This window comes from Rhinolophus sinicus, linkage group LG07 (assembly GCF_036562045.2).
Source record: "Rhinolophus sinicus isolate RSC01 linkage group LG07, ASM3656204v1, whole genome shotgun sequence".
Lineage (NCBI taxonomy): Eukaryota > Metazoa > Chordata > Mammalia > Chiroptera > Rhinolophidae > Rhinolophus > Rhinolophus sinicus.
Genome location: NC_133757.1, coordinates 40,132,027 through 40,144,884, shown reverse-complemented (window position 1 = coordinate 40,144,884; position 12,858 = coordinate 40,132,027). Strand labels below are relative to the sequence as shown.

General features: G+C 39.8%; 1 protein-coding gene across 31 annotated transcripts in view; it reads left to right on the top strand.

Moving 5' to 3' along the window:
- Positions 1-12,858, top strand: part of ANK3 (ankyrin 3) — a 591,144-nt gene that overhangs the window by 479,002 nt on the left and 99,284 nt on the right. For 19 of the 31 annotated variants that reach the window (XM_074339460.1, XM_074339456.1, XM_074339449.1 and 16 more), the window contains one exon: positions 11,144-11,197. The exons of the other annotated variants lie outside the window; for them this stretch is intronic. In XM_074339460.1, the coding sequence (XP_074195561.1) occupies positions 11,144-11,197 (54 nt within the window). The remainder of the gene's footprint in view (positions 1-11,143; positions 11,198-12,858) is intronic. 31 annotated transcript variants of the gene reach the window in all.

Genomic DNA, 12,858 nt, shown 5'->3' with positions numbered 1-12,858 from the left:
AAGGCTTTCATTCATTTTTCTTTCTTTCCCTCTGAATTATCAGCTATATGTTTACCTCTGCTCTGTCCCCAAACGGATAATATTTGTATCATCTTTAGGACTTTAATATGTCTTACTGTCATACTATATTTCAGTGGCGTCTTATGCCACATTTTCAGAGTAATTTCTGATACGCAAAAGATAAAAGGAAAATGGTGTTCTCACATAGATGTGTATGCACACGTGCAACCCATGACATCAAAAGTATGTTTTCCAAATGAAATTATTATGAAATATAATATGACAACCACAGACCTAAAAATTTGCTAGTTTCTAACAAAATATCCCAGAATAGCTGCATTGATGAGAAGCCAAGTTTGAATGGACTACTCGTATATAATAGCCCTATGTATGTGGATACCTAACCAAATAATTTCAAAAAAGGAGAAAATTTGAATCTCTGATCAAGATAGGTGATCTGACTGTTTAACTAGAAATGATAGTCATTTCCTTTAGATTTATCTCAGCTTGGGAATTTGAAATTACTCAGCAAATTGTAATTCTCATTTTATCCATCTTTAAAAATGTTGGCCCTTGTTTAATGGGTGTGCATGTGAGCTGCTAGAGTCAAATGGCTTTTGATTTCATAATGTAGAATTTCACTTTGAAAGGGGTACCTTAAAAGTCCTTCAGTCTGAACAACAACCATCTAGTGCTGGAAGAATAGCCTCTATAAAACCCTCTGCTTAGGAGCTCCTTTTCCCAGATGCCTCAAGTGATGGGAATTGCTAAACTGCCTATTCCATTGTGAATAACTCTGACTTTAAAAATTCTTCATTTTATTGCGTGTCTTGTAGCTTCTACTCATTGATTCAAGGCTCTGAAGTATTTGGCACTATTTAGAACAAAGTCTGCCTCTTCTGTGTGACAATCTTTTCGATATTTAAAAACACTTTTCATATTTCTTCTGAGTCTTTTGTTCTCTAGACATATTATCACCACTGCTTCTCCCTGTTCCCTCACCACCACACTCAATCTCCTTTGTGGATCTCAGCGTGCCTATGTCCACCTAAAGTTGAGATGGCCAGAACTGAGCACCATATCCTAGGTGTAGTCTGATCAGAGCAGAATATAGTAGGGTTATGGCTTTGTCCATGGAAGGTATTAAAAATCTATTGTTGAAGATTAAGATATTTTTGAGATTACAATATACTTTTTATTTGAGTCAGTCAGCTAATTTCCCTCAATTTTGCTTATATAAACTCTGGTAAACCGCATTTGCCCTATCATGCATTTACATTGTTCTTTGCTGCATAAACTAGCATTTCTGTATTACTGCAAATCCCAAAGCAAATCATTTTGAAATTATAATTCTAAAAGGCCCCTACAACTTTAATGATCGTTTTTACTTGTGACTCATTTGCCTGATAGTTTTGCCAGAGTTTAGTCAATTTAGTTGGATTTGGGGCTGCCTATTTCACTAAGCCTTATGGATTGTGGCAAATGTTTATTTCCATGAAACCACAAGCATGCTGTGAAAATCTCTCTCTACAAGAACTCGTACGACATCATTACACTGGTATGCCAGGGTGCTGAGGATATCAGCAGCTTTTTAAAGCAAGTGAAAATAACAAGCAACATATGCTGTCAGTGTTTCTCAAGAAAGAAAATTATGAGTTTGTAATGTGGGAAAACATAATTTTAATTCTAAACAATAAAAAATGAGTTCATATTAAGAAACACGTGCCAATAGCAGCCTCTCTTTTCCTTTTTCTTTTTTTGCTTTCTGCTTCTCTATCTCTTTCTTGGGTCCACTGTGAGAAATTAGTATAAGAGAAAGAATGTTTGGATTACTTTCTTTCTAAAAGGAAAAAAAAAAAGGAAAACAAGTCTAGACAATGTTATCAATCAATGACCTAGGGGCGCAATGGAACCAAGTTATAAAGTAGAACAAAGGATGATGTCTCAGCAAAACAGAGCCATAGAAGAAAAGAAACTTATCTAAGGTGGGTTTTTAAGCCCACAGGTTACACAGGTAAGAGCTAAGCAGAGCTCCTCAGAGGGCTAGACTGATTCACAAATATCTTAATGCCCTCTGTCTTCTTTCCCAGAAAATATGTTACATGTATTAAAATTAGTGCAAATACGTTAATATCTTGATTCTAGTGCCAGCCAGATTCTTATGTTTTACAATTCAGTTTGTAATTTAAATGAAAGAGGGAGAGGGGGAGACTCGAGAGGGTGGGAGGAAGGAAGGAAAAGGAAGAGAAGGAAAAAGAGAGAGAGAGAGAGAGAGAGAGAGAGAGAGAGAGAAAGGAAGAAAATTGAGATTAAAGTTCAAATTGTCTTCTACTTCAGGTTCTCCTTCCAAGCGATCTCACAATTAGCTTTAGTTCAACAGTGATTTTAAATTATAAATTCCTATAAAATGTATTTTGTGAGTTGAAAAAAAAAAAAATGTAACATGTTATTTTAGCTTGCAGAATTCTGGTGGATTGGGATGTCCTAGAGGATTTAAAGAACTATAGATGGGACATAATGAGAACTGAGGGAAGCCACGGAAAGTAAAAACCAAAAAAAGTGTCTCTGTGAAATACGACTACTGAACAGGTTTATGGGACAACTGGGTGAGCAAACCATCCCTGGGAACAATTATTTAAATCTCAGCTACTTACAAATTCGATAGGGCTCCAAAATCCCTTCTCTTCGGGATCAAATACAGATACTAAATATTAAAAGGAAAATAAGCTATGTACACATGTGGTAGAAGTAATGATCAGGTAGGTATGGGTTTGAGATATGATAAAGCAGTATACATTGTGTCAGATACTAGCCTGAGCTGACGGGTGAGGCAAGTCGTGCTCAGCTCACCTTTGGGCCAAATTCGGTGTCCAGTGGAAGCCACAGGAAATCGAAATCCACAAGTTTCAAACAACTGAGAGGAGTGGGTCAGTATTACGTAGCTCATGCTCTCTATTACCCTGATGAGGAAGCAGAGCACAAATAAATGCTGGATGGCTTGCCCCGCCAGGCTAGCCGCACAGCTAGACAGATCTGAATGTCTGGTTTTAGATAATCTCTCATTGCTACTCTAACATGATCTGTTTTGTTATATACAAAACCCAAGAGTGTATTTTCTTAAGCTTCTAAAAAAAAAATAAAAATGTGTGTTTAGGAAAAGGAACAGATCATGCTCTTGGAAATTATCACAGGGTAATGAGAATTATTTTTTAAAGACCTGCGACTACAATAGAAATAGTATACCTTCCTCGGGCCATCTTGGCACAAGAAATATATAGACCAAGATGCAAGTTCAAGTAAAATAAATATATACATAATTTAGAAAAGAATTTGAGAACTAAGTAACTTTAGTAAATATAGACAAGTGTTCTCCATTAGAATAAGTAGGATTTGACTTGGCACAATCTGACACTCAAAGACGCATGAGAAATTATTTTGGGAAATGTAAAGCTGAGTATCTGGAAAGTTACCAGGAACGTATCCTTTAGAACCTCTCCTCCCCAAATGCCTAGGACTTTCCTACTTTCCAAATTTCCTTTTCATCCCAATAAATAAATCAGACTATTATGTTTTTAGCTTAATTGCTCTGGAAAGAGGCCTTGGAGATTAGCTTGCCCTTAGGTGGTCCAAGGGAGAGGTGGTTGTTATGCAGAAATTGCTTTTCACCTGAAATTTTATCATTGTACAGATACCTCTTAAATCATCTAGACTTTTGCCTGATATTTCTCTGCTTACAACTGACCTTTTAAACAGACCTTATGTATGTATGCTACTCTCAGCAATAAAGTCAAAATGAAATCCCAGAAGCAGAGACTAAATCTTATTCTCTGTTGTATCCCCAGGACCCAGCACAGTTCCTGGCACACAGCATATCCTCACTACAGGTTTGGTTGGTTGCATTGGAGTGGAGGGGGAGACTCAAGGGATTTCTGAAAACAGGCAGGGTGGAGAAAATCTGCCTGCCATGCTCCTTTTTCCTTCCATTAAACACTTTTTCACTGAGAGATTCAGTCCTAAGCTATGTATTGAATTGATGAACAGCTTTTGAATGACTCCCCCAAGGTGTATCTGCATCTCAAAGAATAATGAATTGAAAGGAATTTTCAGCTAAAGAAAAAGATCCGTGGACTAGGATCTAGGCCTTTATTCTGAAACTGAGTGTATCTTATCTTTGGTAGCCTATCTTTGGAATTGGAATTATTCAGGGATTTTCATCCACACTGTCCACTTCCCCAGCTATGTACTAGACGTTTCCATTGAGATTCTCACAGATATCTTAACTCATCGTGCCTTAAACATACCCTCCGAAACATCTCTTTCCACCCCTCTCCATCGCAGTAAATGGGTCCATCACCCAAGCCCAAACCTGTGGCTATGTGTAATTTCTCTTTTTGCACCCCTTATATCCAGTCCATAAGCATGTTGTATCAGTTCTCCTTCTTGAAAACATCTCAAGTCCCTCTTCTCTGCATCCCACGGCCACCACCCTGGTCCCACCCAGTGGCATTGCTCCCGAGGAATGCTGCAGGAGCCTTCTTTACGGGGCTCCGCTTCTCCTCTCGCCCCATAGACTCAGCTTTTTCTGCACCGCCTCCTACAGCAGTCTTTTACCAGTATGCATCCATCATGTTATCCGTTCCCCAGCTTAAAACCCTCCACAGCTTATCGTAATGTTTTTAAGATTTGTTCATGTTGTTGCATATAACTGTAGTACATTCATTTTCATTTCTATATAATATTCCATTGTAGGCCTGTACCATAAGTCAATGATCCATTCTACTGTTTATGGACATGGGGCTTTTGCAAACACAGCTGCTACGAAACTTCTTGTATGCTCGGATGTTTCTTGGTACACATATACGTGCATTTCCGTAGGGTATAAACCTAGCAGTGTAGTTTCTGGGTTGTAGGTTATGCAAAGACAAAATTCATCAAAGCTAGGTAACACTAAAGCTAGGATTCTCAAATTAGATAGTGAGGTTATTAAAAAAAAAATGAAAAGAATATTGTAAAGAAAGTGATTGATGGTCGAGGAGACTGATTGGAAGGGGGATGTGGGAGGCTTCTGAGTTGCTGATGTTCTGCTCCTTAATCTGGAGGGTGTTTATTTTATAACAAGTTGTTATAATGTACATTTACATTTTATATTGTCCTCGGCATGATTGCTGTATTTCATAATAAAAGTAGCCATACCCCACCCCAACAAATAATACAAATACTCCCCCCAAAATAGCAAAAACATACAACTAAAATAAAAACCTCCCACAGCTTCACACTGCCCTTAGAATAAACCTCGTCCCTTTCCATGGTCGGTAAGTCCTGTGTGCCATTCCTTCCTCCCCCTCCCCCCCACGTCTTTTCCTTTGTCCTGTCAGTCACACTTTTTTATTTCTTTCTAATGCTCATTTCTGTTTGTTAGGCATAAATTTCAGGGGGCAGCAAATTTATTTCTGCAAAGGGTCAATGGCAAGTATTTTAGGAGTTTAAGGCCATAGGGTCTCTTTCCCAAGGACTCAACTCTGCCTTTGTAGCACAAATAGTGCACAAGACAATACCTATACAAATGGGCATGATTGTATAACAATAAAACTTGATTTACAAAACTAAGAGGGCAGTCTGGATTTGAACCACAGACTGTAGACATCTGATAATTTGTGATGAACTTTGTTTACTGTCTTTCAAATTAGACTATTAGTTCCTTGCGGGCAGAGCTGTCTTTGGCACTGTCAGAGCACTTAGGACAGATGCACAAAGCCCCCCATTCATGGATGAGTGTGTCCACTGGTTAAATTCCACACCTTTACATGTGTCTCTGTCCCTTCACGGGATCCCATAGAAATGAACACTCTCAACATCATAAACAAGATGCTTACCATTCATTAAGCCCGTTCTATGGGCGAGGCTTGAAGCTGCCTACATTTTGTGCCTTATGTCACTTACCACTCACAGTGGCTCTCTGAGTTGGAACCATTAGTAGTCCCGCTTTTAGATGTAGAAAATCAGTTCCAGCAAGTTTAAGAAACTTGGTCAAGATCATACAAATCCATGCACGTGCAGGGGCTGCTACTCAAATTCCTGTCCTTAACCTCTGCGCTAACATCGATGGCGCCTGGTAATTGAGACAAAAGTCAACAACAGTTGGATTGCTGTAAGCTTTAAATGAGATAATGTATCAAGGGTTTAGCCAAGAGATCCCAGTACATGTTAGTTGCAAGGTACTTCATCCTGCTGAATTTTCTCAAGGTATTTGAGAGTATTATCAGTACTGTTATGACTCCTATTTTATGCTCAGTCCTAATTGAAAGTCCTATTTTAAAATGCTATTAGAATTCTGAGGCTCAGAGAGTTAAGATAGTTTGTCAGTTTCCCAGAATCGAGGAAACTGGAATGTGAATTTAGTTTTTGTGCTTCGACAATGAGATGCTGTGCAGATAAAGCAAGGAAATTCAAAAGAAGGGGCGACCTCTGAGGGCCTCAAAAAGGAAACATTTTAAGGTATAGATAGAATTTGGACCAGCAGACATGTGGGGGTTGGGAGGGAAGTCAAAGAGTGGGGGTTGGGAAGAAGTGTTCCCGATTTAGAAAACTTTTTAATCCAACTGTCAGAGCCGTGGACGCGGAGGACCCAACGAAACAGCCAGCACATGGGGAGATGAAACCAGGCAGTGGCCAGGTGAGAACCTAGGGCAGGGCGTGGGGAGGAAGAAAAGCAGTTCCAGAAAGCCCTGGGCACACTGACAGTTAAGAGGAGGAGGAATGCCAACGGGGAAAGAGAAAGCCAGAGAGTGGGTTCTAGTGGAAGCCATGGGAGGAGAAACTTCCCTGGAAAGGTCTGGTGACCTGAGCACACACACTGTGGGCATCCTTGGTGACCTCAGCAGCTGCCACGCCCATGACATCCTGAATGTAGACACGGGAGTAGGTGTGATGTAGGTGAGGCAAGTCAGACAGTGAGTGTATTGTCTTTTCCCAAGAAGCTGTGACAGAATTGAGTAGCTGGGGTGGGTAGCTTGGAATGAGTGGGTAGAGGGCTTGTCTGTCTTAATGGCAGGGCATTAAGCACACTCATTGATGAAGGACAATAGGCTGTTTTTGTATTTGCCCAAAACAAGGTGTCAGTTGGACTAGGCGTCTCTCCCCCACTTCCTTGTGCCAAATGATTTTAGTCCCTGCCCGTCTACCTGGAATGTCTGACCTGCTTCCTGTGGAAGTGGGGCCTAAGCTGACCACCCCCTCCCACTAGGATGCTTCCTACAGAGAGAACAAAGCAGAACTTCAGCACTGAGAATCAGTGGGCAGGGGGCAGGCAGAGTGGTGGGCAGAGAGCTGGGGACAGGAGGGGTTGGAGAACCAGGGGAAGATGGTACAAATAAAAAGGGGTAGTCTGACCCCGGGGCCAGAGCCGTGATGGGGAGGAGAGCTGTGAACAGGCCCCGAGTGTCTTTACCTTGTATGTACATGTCTTTTAGGTAGAGGTCAGAAATATAAAATGAACCAATAAACGGGTATTTATTGCCCTGCACAGTGAAGGCCAGTTTGGGTAGAAGAGGAGGAGGCCAAACCCGCGCCCACAAAGCGTACCCGATCCTGGTACTCTTATACCTGGGGACGGTGAACATGTTCCTGTTTTGCACGCACAGTCCTTAGGCACCTAAGTAATGAAGAGACAGCATTAATGAGGTCTGCATTTGGAGTCAAAGCTGGACGAATAGCTAAGAAAGAAGGAACAGAAGAAAGAACCAAACTGGCAGGACACTGCCACCTTGAATTTAGCCACCTAATTTTTCTGCAAGTAAGAATCAACATTTTAGTGCATACTTTCACAGGGCTGGTTTGTGGCTGGTCATTGATTCACCATGTTGTCTTCTTTACAAGTGGCATAGATTTTAGATAATGAAAAGAGTATAAGTACCTTGTACCGCTTCCTAGCTGCATCTGTTGTTATTCTTTAATATTCATTTGACCAAGCCAGTGTACTGTCTAATCTTACTTAGCTGACTGACGATGATTTCTGGATTAGGGTTAAGGAATATTGGTAACAACATGAAAAAATTACAGTGTCTGTCCCAACAGTGTCTTTTTCTCCCTCTTTACAGGAAAGACACTGAATTATTTTGCCTTTTCTGGGATGGGTTTGTTTATTAACCCAACCAAGATCACAGGGGACGTTTTTCATTGCTACATCTGGAAAAGTTCCAACCCTGAGTCATGCACGCTTACTTTAGAAACTATATCTAGCCTGGATTAAGGAGCAGTAAAGTGCTATACAGTTTAAAAAAAAAAAACACAAGAAGCACAAAGAACAGAATAATGTTGAAGAGTAGAGAAGCAAATTGACTTACATCCTCTTTAAAAAAAAAAAAAATCAGCCTGAGCAAAAAAAGTCGTTTGTTCTGTGGGGTAACAGCAGTTTGTTCTTGTTATTGTTTAAGCGATGTGCAAACTTTGCCATTCAAGCTGGATTCCTTGTGGGCCACCTATGAAGCCATGATCTTAAGAGTGCTTAAACCTAGGGAAAGGAAACAAAGAGCACAGTGGATGGCCCTCCCCTAAGTGGTACATGCATCCCTTAAAATGACACACACTTCATCAGCCTTAAGACCACCTATATCACTCATTGCTCATCGAAACATTTTCTCAACATACCCTCATTCTGCTCCCATGTTTGACAAGGGAAGCAAAAAAAGATTATATTCCAGCACTTCATGTATGTTTTGAAAGAACAAGCACTGTTGCCAGGAGACGCTGGAAAACAAATGGTTAAAGTGAAGGCCTCCAGCATCTGCTCATTCCTGACACAGTGGAGAGTAAAGGGAGCAGGAGAGAGGGCTCACTCCATTCTTTACCTTGGGCCTGAGGCCATCAGCCTCTCTCTGAGCCTCCAACCGTTTGAGAAGGTCCTAACACGAGTCACAAGCACCTTTGTGGGCCGAACCCAGGAGTGCCTGTGCAGCACACATGACCCGCTTAAGTAGCTGGCACAGCTCCATCATCCATGCATCACCTCCTTCCTCGTGTCCGCCTCTCAGGACATTCATAGTAAAAGCTCTTGAGCCCAACTGCAAAATGCAAGGTGAAATAAGTGTAGATGTGGAATCTAAGTAACTTTCCCATTAACTATTGTGTGACTCCAGGATACAATTAGACTCATGGAACTAAAGTTTGATTGGATCAGGGTCCTACGACAATCTTATTACTCCTTTACCTTTCTACTGCTTCCTTGCTTTTCTGACTACGCCAATGTCAGCGGATTGAGGGAATGACGTGAGCAAATGCAGTCATTTGGATTCTCCATGCTGAAAATACACTGTCTGAATATTAGGGAGGATAAACATCTTTTTATTAAAGTTTTGAATTGGTGGAAAATATTTTCTCTTCAATCTTATTTGTAATTTTATATCCCTTGTTTGAACCTTCAACAACTCAAATATGCTGAGTCTTATTTTTCTCATCTCTAATGGGGTTAATAATACCAGTTGGAGTTGCTGTGACCAAATAAAGAAATAAAATATATGAAGCATTTAGAACAGTGACCAGCATGTATTAGGTGCTCAGTAAATGGCAGTTTCCCTTTTTTTGTTAGATGGATGCAACTATTTATAGATCCTGCTTCCTGCTGTAGGATGAGAATTAGGGAGCAGAACATGAGAGAAAGAGGGAGAGCTTTGAGAGTTTGGGTCTTCAATTAAAAAAACGTAGGTGAACAAAAGATTGCGTTTTCACCCACTGCTGGATATATGTTGCTTGTCACTTAGATGGCAATTATTATATCATTCCAATGCAAGGGCCATAAAAATATGGCCTATCCATCCCATTTCCTACAACTCAGACGCCTAGCACTCCAATAAATGTGGGTACTTGTCATCTTAGGAGCAGTCTCATTCTTTCCCTCCCATGCTTCATTCTCTGGCTGCGCATGGCCAACTGCCCATTTTTTTCTCCTTTCCACCTATCTTTACTCACACACCCTCCATTCAACATCGACCAGATCTACTCAACCAAATGTGATGGCCTCTTCCTTTGAGCTCTCGTAATACTCTGGGATTTCTCTTGTACATCTTCTGTCATTGTGCTGTGGTGGTGAGGAGCTTGGGTTTTGCAACCTGACTGTGTGGGTTCTAATCTAGACTCTACCACTAATTAGACATGTTTTCTAAAATAACTTCACTGAATCCGTTTCTTCTTCTATAAAAGGGAAATAATAGTACCTGCTTTAAAGGGTTGAGGATTAAATGAGATGTGCATAAAAAGTGCTCAGTCAGCACAGTGTCTGGCACATACAAAGCACTAAAACCGTAGGCAGCAGAAGTAGTGGGACAGTGTTTGTATTATTTCTCTGCCCTGGTCTTCACTTCTTTACCAGGGATTAAATGCCTCAAAGGCAGTAGTTGGCTTTACTCATAACGTAGGTCCTATCCCATTGCTCTACTATTTCTCTACTCAGAGTGTATGTGCAGTCACCTGGGAGCTTGTTATACATGCAGGATCTCAGGATCTGCCCTAGACCTGTGGAATCAGCATCTGCATTTTGGCAAGATCTCCAGGTGATACAAATACATGCATTGAAATTTGAGAAACACTGTACTTGATTCATTGAATTCAGTTGCTGAAGTTGATGTTTTAATTATTCTCGTAATTCCCACCAGGAAAATAGTTCCATAATTCTGTAGAAGCAATACTGGCGTTAGATAACTGTCATCAATTTGCAAGTATCCTTTAGATCAGTGATTATCAAAGTGCGGTCCCAGGACCAACAGCATCAGATTCACTTGGGAACTCGTTAGAAATGCAAATGTCCAGGTGACTCTAATGCATCCTACAGGTTGAGAACCACCATTTTAGAACATTGGGAAGCTACCAGAAGTAACACATTAATAATGTGCATCTCTTTCTCGCTGCCTTCTTAGTTCATTTCTTCTATTCCATCTCTTAAGGAGGGAAGTAAGATCGAATATTATAAAATACTGAGTTTCCATGTTTGCTGGGTATTTGCTGGTACACATAAATACCTTAATGTCTGCCTGGTCGACCTGTATATATCAAAATACCTTTTCAGGTGTATGGAGCACACAGCCTAAATGACTCATCTGCAGTCCCTGTATTTTGTTTTGTTTTGTTTTAATTTTATTCATTTTTTGAATAGGTGATAGATGCACATGGTATAAAACGCCCAAGGTACAAGAGTTTACGGTGGAAAGTAAGTCTCCCTCTTCCCGCTCGCTCCAGTTGCCATCGCCAAAAGCAATCACTGAATTTTCATTGCACACATTTATTGAGCACCTACTCTGTGCCAGGCACTGTTCTGGACACCGGATAAGGAACAAAACAGGCATAAGTCTTTGCCCTCATGGAGCTTATATTTTGGTTACCAAATTCTTAAGAGTATTTGTTCAATAGCATAGCCTATTGCAGTAGTTAAAAATGGAGGCCTGTAGTCAAACCAACTGATTTTTAATTTGATTTTCCCTATATTCTAAGTGATATTACTCTACCAGTGTGAACTGGGTTTTCTTTATCTTGAAATGGAGATAACAGTTCTATTTTATAATATTATTCTGAGAATTAAGTGCGATAATACTTATAATGCACCCAACTGTGCCTAGAACAGAGTAAATGCTCAATAAATATTACTGTTGATTTTAATGATGGGATCTCATTCTACTGTTCTATAAATGTAGATGAGAAATTGAAGGATTTCTTTTCCCAATAGTTTCCATTTCCTTTCTTTGCTATGTGATGATCAAAAAAATCACTTTTTTCAGAATAAGCACAGTAAATTTAAATCTTCTAAGTTCTAATCATGAACTGTTTATCTGTAAGACTATCTGCTGAGTTCTATTAAGAAACCAACTCCTAATAAATCACTAGCGTATACAGACTATGTTCCGCTTTATTCCTTCTAATCTAGCTTTTTAAAAAACCCATGTAATTTGGAGGTTTTCTACTATTAAATCATTTTCTACTATTAAATCATGAAAGTATTTTATACTATTAACGTGAACTTTATAAAGTTATAAAATACGTTGGGGAGATTCTGCATGTCACAGCAGAGGAATTAAGCAGTGTTTCTGACAATATAATTTGGAACAGTTACCTGAAGAAACTTTATTTATGAATCTAGTCTCCATTCAGATGGGAAAACAATTTTCCACCCCTGGAAAAGCAACAAAAGTATTCCTTGGTGATGGTCTTAAGAGCAGAAGAAAATTACATGCATAAAATATGAATGAAAAAAAAAAAAATAGAACCACTTTCCACAAAAACACTTTTAAATATTACACCCAGAACTGTTTCCTTTATTTAGCATAAAAGGGATCATTAGTGCACATGATGAAAGACTGCCAGGAAGTTGGGTTGGGTATATCCCACCAGATGCTGACAATGGACCATCAGTTTGCAATCTAACAGGAATGAGGGCACACCTATTTGACCGACCATAGTCCTGATAATCATTGAATATACTTATTATCTTTCTTTCTCTCTTTCGTCCCCAATTCTATTTTGTATTATTTCCTGGTAGACAAAGTGTTTGTATCTTTGAAAGGTTGACTGTGGTGTAGGAAACCTCTTCTCTTAACCTCATCATGTTAGGAGGACTACGAAGAGGAGATAACGGAGACACTGAAGTAAATGCCTCTGAATAGCTTTTGCTACTTGGTTCATGGTGGGATCAAGGTAGATTTGGGGTATTTTGTGGTCTTCTTTAAACACTTTCCAGCCTCTGGTATTTTATTATCAGAAGTGGATTAACAGTAAGAACACCAGTGCTCCAAATTTTGAAAGGTGTAAAATCAATACTAAATAGATGAGCCTCCGCTAGTGGCATTTACTAGTGTACTTTTCCTAGACTTTGTCTAC